The sequence below is a fragment of the Dendropsophus ebraccatus genome, chromosome 7, assembly GCF_027789765.1.
Source record: "Dendropsophus ebraccatus isolate aDenEbr1 chromosome 7, aDenEbr1.pat, whole genome shotgun sequence".
NCBI lineage: Eukaryota > Metazoa > Chordata > Amphibia > Anura > Hylidae > Dendropsophus > Dendropsophus ebraccatus.
The window spans coordinates 149,389,926-149,403,805 of NC_091460.1; the positions used below are offsets into that span (position 1 = coordinate 149,389,926).

A 13,880-nucleotide genomic window follows, 5' to 3' on the forward strand; every position below is an offset into this window, starting at 1 on the left:
AGGGGGAGAGAGGAGGTGGAGGGGGGAGAGAGGTGATGATGGGGGTACAGAGGAGGTGGAGGGGGGAGAGAGGTGATGATGGGGGTAGAGACGAGGTGGAGGGGGGAGAGAGGTGATGATGGGGGTAGAGAGGAGGTGGAGGGGGGAGAGAGGTGATGATGGGGGTAGAGAGGAGGTGGAGGGGGGAGAGAGGTGATGAGGGGGGAGAGAGGTGATGATGGGGGTAGAGAGGAGGTGGAGGGGGGGAGAGAGGTGATGATGGGGGTAGAGACGAGGTGGAGGGGGGAGAGAGGTGATGATGGGGGGAGAGAGGTGATGATGGGGGGAGAGACGAGGTGGAGGGGGGAGAGAGGTGATGATGGGGGGAGAGAGGTGATGATGGGGGTAGAGAGGAGATGGAGGGGGGAGAGAGGTGATGATGGGGGTAGAGAGGAGGTGGAGGGGGGAGAGAGGTGATGAGGGGGGAGAGAGGTGATGATGGGGGGAGAGAGGTGATGATGGGGGGAGAGAGGAGGTGGAGGGGGAGAGAGGTGATGATGGGGGTAGAGACGAGGTGGAGGGGGGAGAGAGGTGATGATGGGGGTACAGAGGAGGTGGAGGGGGGAGAGAGGTGATGATGGGGGTAGAGACGAGGTGGAGGGGGGAGAGAGGTGATGATGGGGTAGAGAGGAGGTGGAGGGGGGAGAGAGGTGATGATGGGGGTAGAGAGGAGGTGGAGGGGGGAGAGAGGTGATGAGGGGGGAGAGAGGTGATGATGGGGGTAGAGAGGAGGTGGAGGGGGGGAGAGAGGTGATGATGGGGGTAGAGACGAGGTGGAGGGGGGAGAGAGGTGATGATGGGGGGAGAGAGGTGATGATGGGGGGAGAGAGGTGATGATGGGGGGGAGAGACGAGGTGGAGGGGGGAGAGAGGTGATGATGGGGGGAGAGAGGTGATGATGGGGGTAGAGAGGAGATGGAGGGGGGAGAGAGGTGATGATGGGGGTAGAGAGGAGGTGGAGGGGGGAGAGAGGTGATGAGGGGGGAGAGAGGTGATGATGGGGGGAGAGAGGTGATGATGGGGGGAGAGAGGAGGTGGAGGGGGAGAGAGGTGATGATGGGGGTAGAGACGAGGTGGAGGGGGGAGAGAGGTGATGATGGGGGTACAGAGGAGGTGGAGGGGGGAGAGAGGTGATGATGGGGGTAGAGACGAGGTGGAGGGGGGAGAGAGGTGATGATGGGGTAGAGAGGAGGTGGAGGGGGGAGAGGTGATGATGGGGGTACAGAGGAGGTGGAGGGGGGAGAGAGGTGATGATGGGGGTAGAGACGAGGTGGAGGGGGGAGAGAGGTGATGATGGGGTAGAAAGGAGGTGGAGGGGGGAGAGAGGTGATGATGTAGTGGTGCGCTGGGTTACCCCGCCGGGGGCTTCTGCTGCACTGGATTGTGGACCGGGAGATGGCGCACACCACTTCCACAGGCAGCAGCGTCAGCCGTAGGGGAGAAGCGGCGGCAGGTGGACATGGGGGCCGCCCTATATCCTGGTCCACAATCTACGGCAGGAGCCGCGGGCAGGGTAGCACCACTACCCCCTCGCAACTCACTGTGGCCCTGCTGGTCCGGCCGCCTGCGGGGACATCAGCCTGCCGCCGCCGCATCTCCTCTCCGCCGGGTCACCTCAGGCAGCCTGTTCGGGATTCGTCCCCAGGCTGCCGTATATCCTCCTGGAGCCCCCGGCTGGACGCTGCAACCCGATCCGGCAGCCGCGGGGGAAGAGCGTGAGGCTGCCTGGGGACGAATCCCGAACAGGCTGCCTGAGGTGACCCGGCGGAGAGGAGAGGAGATGCGGCGGCGGCAGGCTGATGTCCCCGCAGGCGGCCGGACCAGCAGGGCCTCAGAGACAGTGAGTTGAGAGGCTGCTGGTTTGTGACCTCGGACTTCATCCTTCCCCCAGCAGCCTCACCATGTCCTGTACCCCACAGAAAGCTGGTGAGGCTGCTGAGGGAAGGATATGAGAGAAGCGGCGTGGATAGGTGCCGGGACATTGCTGGGTGATAGCAGTGTCCCGGCACCCAAAATAATTTTTTTCCCCACGTCCCGGCGTACCCCCTCAACCTGCGGTGCGTACCCCCTGGGGTACGCGTACCGCAGGTTGAGAAACACTGATATAGAGGATATTACATCATATACAGGACATTACATCATATACAGTATATAACATCATATAGGGGATATTACATCATATAGGGGATATTACATCATATAGGGGATATTACATCATATACAGGATATTACATCATATACAGGATATTACATCATATAGGGGATATTACATCATATACAGGATATTACATCATATACAGTATATAACATCATATACAGGATATTAGATCATATAGAGGATATTACATCATATACAGGATATTACATTATATACAGGATATTACATCATATAGGGGATATTACATCATATACAGGATATTACATCATATAGAGGATATTACATCATATACAGGATATTACATCATATAGAGGATATTACATCATATACAGTATATAACATCATATAGAGGATATTACATCATATACAGTATATAACATATAGGGGATATTACATCATATACAGGATATTAGATCATATAGAGGATATTACATCATATACAGGATATTACATCATATAGGGGATATTACATCATATAGGGGATATTACATCATATACAGGATATTACATTATATAGAGGATATTACATCATATACAGGATATTACATCATATACAGGATATTACATCATATAGAGGATATTACATCATATACAGGATATTACATCATATAGAGGATATTACATCATATACAGTATATAACATCATATAGAGGATATTACATCATATACAGTATATAACATATAGGGGATATTACATCATATACAGGATATTAGATCATATAGAGGATATTACATCATATACAGGATATTACATCATATAGGGGATATTACATCATATAGGGGATATTACATCATATAGGGGATATTACATTATATACAGGATATTACATCATATACAGGATATTACATCATATACAGGATATTACATCATATACAGGATATTACATCATATAGAGGATATTACATCATATAGGGGATATTACATTATATACAAGATATTACATTATATAGGGGATATTACATCATATACAGGATATTACATCATATAGGGGATATTACATCATATAGGGGATATTACATCATATAGAGGATATTACATTATATACAGGATATTACATCATATACAGGATATTACATCATATAGGGGATATTACATCATATACAGGATATTACATCATATACAGGATATTACAACATATAGAGGATATTACATTATATAAGGGATATTACATCATATACAGGATATTACAACATATACAGGATATTACATTATATAAGGGATATTACATCATATACAGGATATTACAACATATACAGGATATTACATTATATAGGGGATATTACATCATATAGGGGATATTACATCATATACAGGATATAACATCATATATTGGATATTACATCATATAGGGGATATTACATCATATACAGTATATCACATCATATAGGGGATATTACATCATATAGGGGATATTACATCATATACAGGATATTACATCATGTAGAGGATATTACATTATATACAGTATATTACATCATATACAGGATATATTTACATACAATTGTTATACATATTTATTAATGTTTGTAATGACACAATAGAACTGAGGTCAGCTGACTGGTGTCTTGATGTTATTGTCTTGTATTTTCACAGATTTACCAAGCGGTCCTTATGCCTATCGTCTGGAGGAGCTGGCTTACACTAGAAGTGGGGACAAAGGAAACACTGCAAACATAGGCCAGTATCATTTCAATATAAAAACATTAAAGGGGATTTTCACCAAAATCTTTCAAATCAACAAGTGGCAGAAAGTTATATAGATTTGTAATTTACTTGTATTAAAAAATCTCCGGTCTTACAGTACTTATCAGAAGCTGTATGTCCTGCAGGAAGTGGTGTATTCTCTCCAGTCTGACACAGTGCTCTCTGCTGCCACCTCTGTCCATGTCAGGAACTGTCCAGAGCAGGAGAGGTTTTCTATGGGGATTTGCAGCTGCTCTGGACAATTCCCGACATGGACAGAGGTGGCAGCAGAGAGCACTGTGTCAGACTGGAGAGAATACACCACTTCCTGCAGGACATACAGCAGCTGATAAGTACTGGAAGGCCGGAGATTTTTTTAATACAAGGTAATTACAAATCTTTGGCACCAGTTGATTTTTTTTTTTAACTATCCCTTTAAACCTAAGTATTGTGCATTTTGTGTGTACTTCTATAAAACTTCAATCATCTAGAACAATTAGGACCCTTCCCTTTCCAAAGTACTTTTGCTGGGATGCTAATTGATATTACATTTAAAGGGAACCAGTTGGTCCATTAAGCAGCAAGAAGTGGTGACAGATACGCTGACTTCTATGATGCGTCAAAGATTAGGAGAACTCACCTTATATGCCGCAATGGACACACTGTGCATCCGCTCTTACATCTAGACACAGGGGATGTAACAATGACATTACTGGGGCTGTCATTGGCCAATAGCTTCCCACTAATTTTCCCAGTCCTGGGGGTCTCCCCTGTCTCCTGTCCTGGCACTGACGCAACGTTCGGTTGAGTGAGTGCCTATCTCTTTGTACTCTAGGTGTTGTCTTATGTTTCCATGGAGTGAGTGCCTATCTCTTTGTACTCTAGGTGTTGTCTCATGTTTTGGTGGAGTTAGTGCCTGTCTCTTTGTACTCTAGGTGTTGTCTTATGTTTCCATGGAGTTAGTGCCTGTCTCTTTGTACTCTAGGTGTTGTCTTATGTTTCCATGGAGTTAGTGCCTGTCTCTTTGTACTCTAGGTGTTGTCTTATGTTTCGGTGGAGTGAGTGCCTATCTCTTTGTACTCTAGGTGTTGTCTCATGTTTTGGTGGAGTGAGTGCCTGTCTCTTTGTACTCTAGGTGTTGTCTCATGTTTTGGTGGAGTGAGTGCCTGTCTCTTTGTACTCTAGGTGTTGTCTCATGTTTTGGTGGAGTGAGTGCCTGTCTCTTTGTACTCTAGGTGTTGTCTCATGTTTTGGTGGAGTGAGTGTCTATCTCTTTGTACTCTAGGTGTTGTCTCATGTTTTGGTGGAGTGAGTGTCTATCTCTTTGTACTCTAGGTGTTGTCTCATGTTTTGGTGGAGTGAGTGCCTGTCTCTTTGTACTCTAGGTGTTGTCTCATGTTTTGGTGGAGTGAGTGCCTGTCTCTTTGTACTCTAGGTGTTGTCTCATGTTTTGGTGGAGTGAGTGCCTGTCTCTTTGTACTCTAGGTGTTGTCTCATGTTTTGGTGGAGTGAGTGCCTATCTCTTTGTACTCTAGGTGTTGTCTCATGTTTTGGTGGAGTGAGTGTCTATCTCTTTGTACTCTAGGTGTTGTCTCATGTTTTGGTGGAGTGAGTGCCTGTCTCTTTGTACTCTAGGTGTTGTCTCATGTTTTGGTGGAGTGAGTGTCTATCTCTTTGTACTCTAGGTGTTGTCTTATGTTTCCATGGAGTGAGTGCCTATCTCTTTGTACTCTAGGTGTTGTCTCATGTTTTGGTGGAGTGAGTGCCTGTCTCTTTGTACTTTAGGTGTTGTCTTATGTTTCCATGGAGTGAGTGCCTATCTCTTTGTACTCTAGGTGTTGTCTCATGTTTTGGTGGAGTGAGTGTCTATCTCTTTGTACTCTAGGTGTTGTCTCATGTTTTGGTGGAGTGAGTGCCTGTCTCTTTGTACTCTAGGTGTTGTCTCATGTTTTGGTGGAGTGAGTGCCTGTCTCTTTGTACTCTAGGTGTTGTCTCATGTTTCGGTGGAGTGAGTGTCTATCTCTTTGTACTCTAGGTGTTGTCTTATGTTTCCATGGAGTGAGTGTCTATGTCTTTGTACTCTAGGTGTTGTTTCATGTTTTGGTGGAGTGAGTGTCTATCTCTTTGTACTCTAGGTGTTGTCTTATGTTTCCATGGAGTGAGTGTCTATCTCTTTGTACTCTAGGTGTTGTCGCTCGTCACCCATTATATTACCCATATCTTAAAAGAGCTCTGACATCACAAGTGGTAGAAGAATATTTCCAGCACTTACTGCAGGGAGATCGGCCTGATGAGCCGCTGGTCACCAGGTATGTACCCTTACTGATCATTTACCATTGATTGATCGATTGATTGAGGTGTTTGTGTCTGTACAGGCTGCAGGTCAGCAATGGTTCTCATCCCTGATTCTATGTTCCATGACGGCCGCCAATCACAGATGTCAGATGGTATAGATGATATATATCTCATATAGTGACTTGGGGGGGGGGGGGATGGTATAGATGATATATATCTCATATAGTGACCGGGGGGGGGGGGGATGGTATAGATGATATATATCTCACATAGTGACCGGGGGGGATGGTATAGATGATATATCTCATATAGTGACCGGGGGGATGGTATAGATGATATATCTCATATAGTGACTGGGGGGGATGGTATAGAAGATATATATCTCATACAGTGACTTGGGGGGGGGATGGTATAGATGATATATATCTCATACAGTGACTTGGGGGGGGATGGTATAGATGATATATCTCATATAGTGACCGGGGGGGATGGTATAGATGATATATATCTCATATAGTGACCGGGAGGTGATGGTATAGATGATATATCTCATATAGTGACCGGGAGGTGATGGTATAGATGATATATATCTCATATAGTGACCGGGGGGATGGTATAGATGATATATCTCATATAGTGACCGGGGGGGATGGTATAGATGATATATCTCATATAGTGACCGGGGGGAATGGTATAGATGATATATATCTCATATAGTGACCGGGGGGGATGGTATACATGATATATATCTCATATAGTGACCGGGGGGAATGGTATAGATGATATATATCTCATATAGTGACCGGGGGGGGGATGGTATAGATGATATATATCTCATATAGTGACCGGGGGGGATGGTATAGATGATATATCTCATATAGTGATGGGGGGGGGGGGGATGGTATAGATGATATATATCTCATATAGTGACCGGGAGGTGATGGTATAGATGATATATATCTCATATAGTGACCGGGGGGAATGGTATAGATGATATATATCTCATATAGTGACCGGGGGGGGGATGGTATAGATGATATATCTCATATAGTGACCGGGAGGTGATGGTATAGAGGATATATATCTCATATAGTGACCGGGGGGGATGGTATAGAAGATATATATCTCATACAGTGACTTGGGGGGGGGATGGTATAGAGGATATATCTCATATAGTGACCGGGGGGGATGGTATAGATGATATATATCTCATATAGTGACCGGGGGGGGATGGTATACATGATATATATCTCATATAGTGACCGGGGGGGGATGGTATAGAGAATATATATCTCATATAGTGACCGGGAGGGATGGTATAGATGATATATATCTCACATAGTGACCGGGGGGGGGATGGTATAGATGATATATATCTCATATAGTGACCGGGGGGGGATGGTATAGATGATATATATCTCATATAGTGACCGGGAGGTGATGGTATACATGATATATATCTCATATAGTGACCGGGAGGTGATGGTATAGATGATATATCTCATATAGTGACCGGGAGGTGATGGTATAGATGATATATATCTCATATAGTAATCAGGGGGGGATGGTATAGATGATATATCTCATATAGTGACCGGGAGGTGATGGTATAGATGATGTATATCTCATATAGTGACCAGGGGGGGGGGGGGGATGGTATAGATGATATATATCTCACATAGTGACCGGGGGGGGGGGGGAATGGTATAGATGATATATCTCACATAGTGACCGGGGGGGGGGGGGGATGGTATAGATGATATATATCTCATATAGTGACCGGGGGGGGATGGTATAGATGATATATATCTCATATAGTGACCGGGGGGGGATGGTATAGATGATATATATCTCATATAGTGACCGGGGGGGGGGGGAATGGTATAGATGATATATCTCACATAGTGACCGGGGGGGGATGGTATAGATGATATATCTCACATAGTGACCGGGGGGGGGGATGGTATAGATGATATATATCTCATATAGTGACCGGGGGGGGGGGGGATAGTATAGATGATATATAGCTCACATAGTGACCGGGGGGGGGGGGGATGGTATAGATGATATATAGCTCACATAGTGACCGGGGGGGATGGTATAGATGATATATATCTCACATAGTGACCGGGGGGATGGTATAGATGATATATCTCATATAGTGACCGGGGGGGGGGGATGGTATAGATTATATATATCTCATACAGTGACTTGGGGGGGGGATGGTATAGAGGATATATATCTCACATAGTGACCGGGAGGGGGATGGTATAGATGATATATCTCATATAGTGACCGGGGGGGATGGTATAGATGATATATATCTCACATAGTGACCGGGGGGGATGGTATAGATGATGTATATCTCATATAGTGACTTGGAGGGGGGGATGGTATAGATGATATATATCTCACATAGTGACCAGGGGGGGGGGGATGGTATAGATGATATGTATCTCACATAGTGACCGGGGGGGGGGGGGGGGGGGATGGTATAGATGATATATATCTCACATAGTGACCGGGGGGGGGGGAATGGTATAGATGATATATATCTCATATAGTGACCGGGGGGGATGGTATAGATGATATATATCTCATATAGTGACCGGGGGGGATGGTATAGAGGATATATATCTCATATAGTGACCGGGAGGGATGGTATAGATGATATATCTCACATAGTGATGGGGGGGGGGGGATGGTATAGATGATATATATCTCACATAGTGACCGGGGGGGATGGTATAGAGGATATATATCTCACATAGTGACCGGGGGGGATGGTATAGATGATATATCTCATATAGTGACCGGGGGGGATGGTATAGATGATATATATCTCATATAGTGACCGGGGGGGATGGTATAGATGATATATATCTCACATAGTGACCGGGGGGGGGGATGGTATAGATGATATATATCTCATATAGTGACCGGGGGGGGGGGGGGAATGGTATAGATGATATATCTCACATAGTGACCGGGGGGGGGGGGGATGGTATAGATGATATATAGCTCACATAGTGACCGGGGGGGATGGTATAGATGATATATATCTCATATAGTGACCGGGGGGAGGGGGGGATGGTATAGATGATATATATCTCATATAGTGACCGGGGGGAATGGTATAGATGATATATATCTCATATAGTGACCGGGGGGAATGGTATAGATGATATATATCTCATATAGTGACCGGGGGGGATGGTATAGATGATATATATCTCATATAGTGACCGGGGGGGATGGTATAGATGATATATCTCATATAGTGACCGGGGGGGATGGTATAGATGATATATATCTCATATAGTGACCTGGAGGTGATGGTATAGATGATATATATCTCACATAGTGACCGGGGGGGATGGTATAGATGATATATATCTCATATAGTGACTGGGAGGTGATGGTATAGATGATATATATCTCATATAGTGACCGGGGGGGATGGCATAGATGATATATCTCATATAGTGACTGGGAGGTGATGGTATAGATGATATATATCTCACATAGTGACCAGGGGGGGGATGGTATAGATGATATATATCTCATATAGTGACCGGGAGGGGGGGATGGTATAGATGATATATATCTCATATAGTGACCGGGGGGGATGGTATAGAAGATATATATCTCACATAGTGACCGGGGGGATGGTATAGATGATATATAGCTACAACAAAGAGAGGCCCCTTATCTTCACGCTAAGTACTATATGTACAAACCAACAAAAAACTTATTGCTATGAAGATACTAGAAATTAATTTAAGAATTAAAAATTAACTTTTATTACTATTTATTAAAAATTGTGATCAAAAAAGAAAAGGTGATTAAAAATTCCTCTGGATGTAGGAGGTAACAGTATGTATATGTATGCCTGTGTATACCTCAATGTGTGCTCTGATGATATATAAACAGATGAGTATCAACAAGGCATAAGAATTCAAACCTCATAAAGAAATAATATATTAACTATTAACTAAATCGGAAAACCGATTTTAGGAGTGATAATCCATTATGTCAGGCGTATGAGCCAAGTATAGTCTCTATGTTCATCGAGCATGCCATCCAAAGAAGTGGCGTTTCTATAAGATCTAATGACACTTGTGGAGTGTACCACTAGAGATCGGCTGTTAGATATATACGTGATAAGGGTAGGTTAGCCAAATACACTAACTAATGATTCCCGTATCTGATCATTCAATACCAGTCACCTCCAAGATCATTCAGCCGATCACTCAGATAGAATCTCATAGAGCCATATAAGTCAGTGGTCAGTCCGGCACAACCGGCTAGCCGGACTGCTCACTGGCAAATTCACAGACTTAGTATGGTATGTAGATACCAATCCTACAATGATAGAATGCCTCCTAATCACATCCAGATATTAAAATCCACACTGAAAAACCCACCACCCACCCGACGTTTCACCGCTATGCTGCGGCTTTATCAAGGGCAATATATGAGGGGCGAGGCGCTCTGCGAACTCTTATATGGGGCTGTATCCGAGGTCCAAAAGACCCATTGGTCAAACAATCAATGTAATTAACCTACTGCATTATTTGTATTTATTCAAACCTTCCAATAAAGACACAGTATCAATTGTCACATGACACAATGATGTCATGTATTCAGATGTCATGTGACTGCTGTCCTCCGCGCATGGTTCTTTTTGACAAAGCCGAACTTAGATACGGGATCCATGAAAGCTAGTCTACTGCGCATGCGATCACACTTAGCCGAATTCCTCACTCCAAGGATCGACCACGCATGTGTATATACTTAGACAAATCCAAGCTTGAAGGATCTACTGCGCATGCGATCACACTTAGCAGAATTTATCCATCCAAAGGTCAATTACGATTACAAATTCACACATACTTAAAAGAGATTTACTGCGCGTGCGTTTATACTTAGCCACAATTATCGCCAAAGGGAGCCACTGCGCATGTTTCCGGACTTAGAGAATATTCTCTTCTTGAGCATTCTTTTACATATGTCTGCGGAAATTCTCAACAAATCCAGATTTCCAGAAAGCAGAAATCAATTTACAAAAAAACATTGACAATTTGAAAAAAGAAATCAAGGAACGTAAACACAGAAAGTTTATAAGGGACGCTACTGATTTCGAGACAGGCAATATATATAACATCAAAAGGAACACTAGTAATTATAAACCACGTCGTAAAACAAAAGAAACTGATTTTTCAGAGTCAGATATATCTGAATCGGATACCTCTGTAAATCAGGATTCACGTACAGGTACTAAACGCAAAACTGCATATAAACATTCTCAACCAGCTAACAAATTGCACCAACCCCGACCATCTAAACCACCAACATGCGATTCAGTCCAGGCTTCTTCCTCACGGTCATATATCTCCAATGCCTCTACCTCGGATCCCACAGATCATGGGAACCTAGCGCAAAATTTACAACATACCAACATGGAGACTACTCAGGCAATAAGCAACACTACAACAATTCCATCTATTTTTTTAGGGATGAAGAGACAACCCTGAATAAAGAATTGCAGGTGATAAACCTTTCTGGTTTCCCCCTTACTGACTACCAGCTCTCCGTTCTTAGAAAGGGTCTTACATTTACACCAACTCCTGATTTCCAGGAATTTACATGGGTGAAGGATGTTAATTTATTCGCCCGAAAGTTGATTCTTCATAAATACCATCTAATGAGGTCCAGAAATCCATCACGCATCCTACAACGTGAACAGGAAGCCATTAGAATATTAGAATCTTTAGAGGATGAAAATACCACAGGTCCCCCCCAAAAAATTGCTCCCTTTACGGACCTTAAACCTAAGAGCCAGTTTACACCATCGATCACATGGTATAACAATATAGAAATGTTTGTGAACATGGTGACACTGGATCTGATTGAGTTAGGAAAAAGAAATAATAAACAAAAAATCCCGGATAATATGAGCAGGGAGGAATGGTTGGCTGTGGAGCAATTGAGACAGAACGGGGACCTGGTAGTCAAAAGTTCGGACAAAGGGGGAAATGTTGTTGTGATGCAGAGAAATACTTATATCTCCATGTGTCAAAGGATACTGGATGACAGAAATACATATCAGATCTTGAAAAAAGATCCTACACCAGTTTTTTTGAGAGAATTGAAAGTGCTGCTTATGAAGGCTAAGACAGATAAATTACTGTCAGAAGATGAGTTCAAAGTACTATATAATCCGAATCCCACCATGGCCACTTTTTATGCACTTCCCAAAGTGCATAAAAAGGTGAATCCAGTCCCGGGCAGACCAATTGTCTCTGGGAATGACAACATCACTCAGGAGAGCAGCAGATATATTGACTGTATCCTTCGACCTTTTGTGGAGTCTTTACCTTCGTATCTGCAAGATACGAAGGATCCGGTCTTGAAACTCCACAATGTAGGAGTAACAGAGAATACAATACTGGTAAGCCTGGATGTTGAAGGCCTCTACAGCAACATTAGACATGATCTTGGTATCCAAGCAATAGCTAAATTCCTGAACACCAGAGGCATTCAGTACACAGCACACAATTCCTTTACACTGACACTTCTAAGTTTTGTATTGACACATAATTTCTTTACCTTTAATGGCACCATTTACAAACAAATTCGCGGCACAGCAATGGGCACTATTAGTGCACCTTCCTTTGCAAATCTTTTTTTAGGATTTTGGGAGGATCAAATTGTCTTTTCGGAACAGAATCTACCATTCACAGAGCACATATCTTTTTGGGGGCGGTATATTGACGATATTCTGATTTTTTTGGGAAGGGGATTTAGACACTTTACAACAATTCATTTTAAGTTTAAACACTAATCAGATTGGGATGCATTTTACATCAGAGATCGGAGGAAGGAGAATTAATTTTCTGGACTTAGAAATATATATTGATTTTGACAATACCATTTAAACAAATATTCACAGGAAGGACACAGCAACTAATAATCTATTGCATTGGCAGAGTCACCATCCAAAAACCCTAAAATCTGGAATCCCTATCGGACAATATTTACAGGTGCGTAGGAATTGTTCTAACGATCTAAATTTTAAAGAAGAATGCCAAAATTTAAAGACACGATTTAAAGCAAGGGGTTATCCGAGACAGGTCTTAAATAAGGCCTTTAACAGAGCTATAAGTACACCAAGAACTGATCTCATTAATGACACCCCGTCACTGCCAAGAGTTCCTTCTAAGAAAATAATTAGAGTTATCGGGACTTATGACAATCAGTCATCAGGGGTCCTGAAGACCCTACGAAAATATTGGCCACTATTGTTAGGCGATAAGGAATTACAGGAGGTTCTGAACCCATATCCCAACGTTACTTACAGACGAGGACGGAATTTGAAGGACTTGTTAGTCTATAGTCACCTCTCTACCCAGGAACACAACAAATTGGAGATGAGACAGGGAAATGGTACTTCGCCCTGTGGACAGTGTTCCTTCTGTAGATTCGTGCCTAGGAGGAGAGAATTTGTCAACCCCTCTGCTGGTAGAACATTCAAACTGTACGATACCATCAATTGTAAAAGTAGGGGTGTAATATATGGTATTATGTGCACCTGCCCTAAACTGTATGTGGGCAAGACAATACAGGAATTAAGATGCAGGATTAGCCAACATTTGAGCAACATTAAAACAGGCACGGATACTGCAATAGTGAGACATATGAA

At 43.5% G+C, this 13,880-nt stretch overlaps 1 protein-coding gene across 1 annotated transcript in view; it reads left to right on the forward strand.

Moving 5' to 3' along the window:
• Positions 1-13,880, forward strand: part of LOC138797917 (uncharacterized) — a 199,809-nt gene that overhangs the window by 151,633 nt on the left and 34,296 nt on the right. Inside the window, exons 18-19 of the mRNA XM_069978720.1 lie at positions 3,791-3,874; positions 6,066-6,189. Of these exons, the coding sequence (XP_069834821.1) occupies positions 3,791-3,874; positions 6,066-6,189 (208 nt within the window). The remainder of the gene's footprint in view (positions 1-3,790; positions 3,875-6,065; positions 6,190-13,880) is intronic.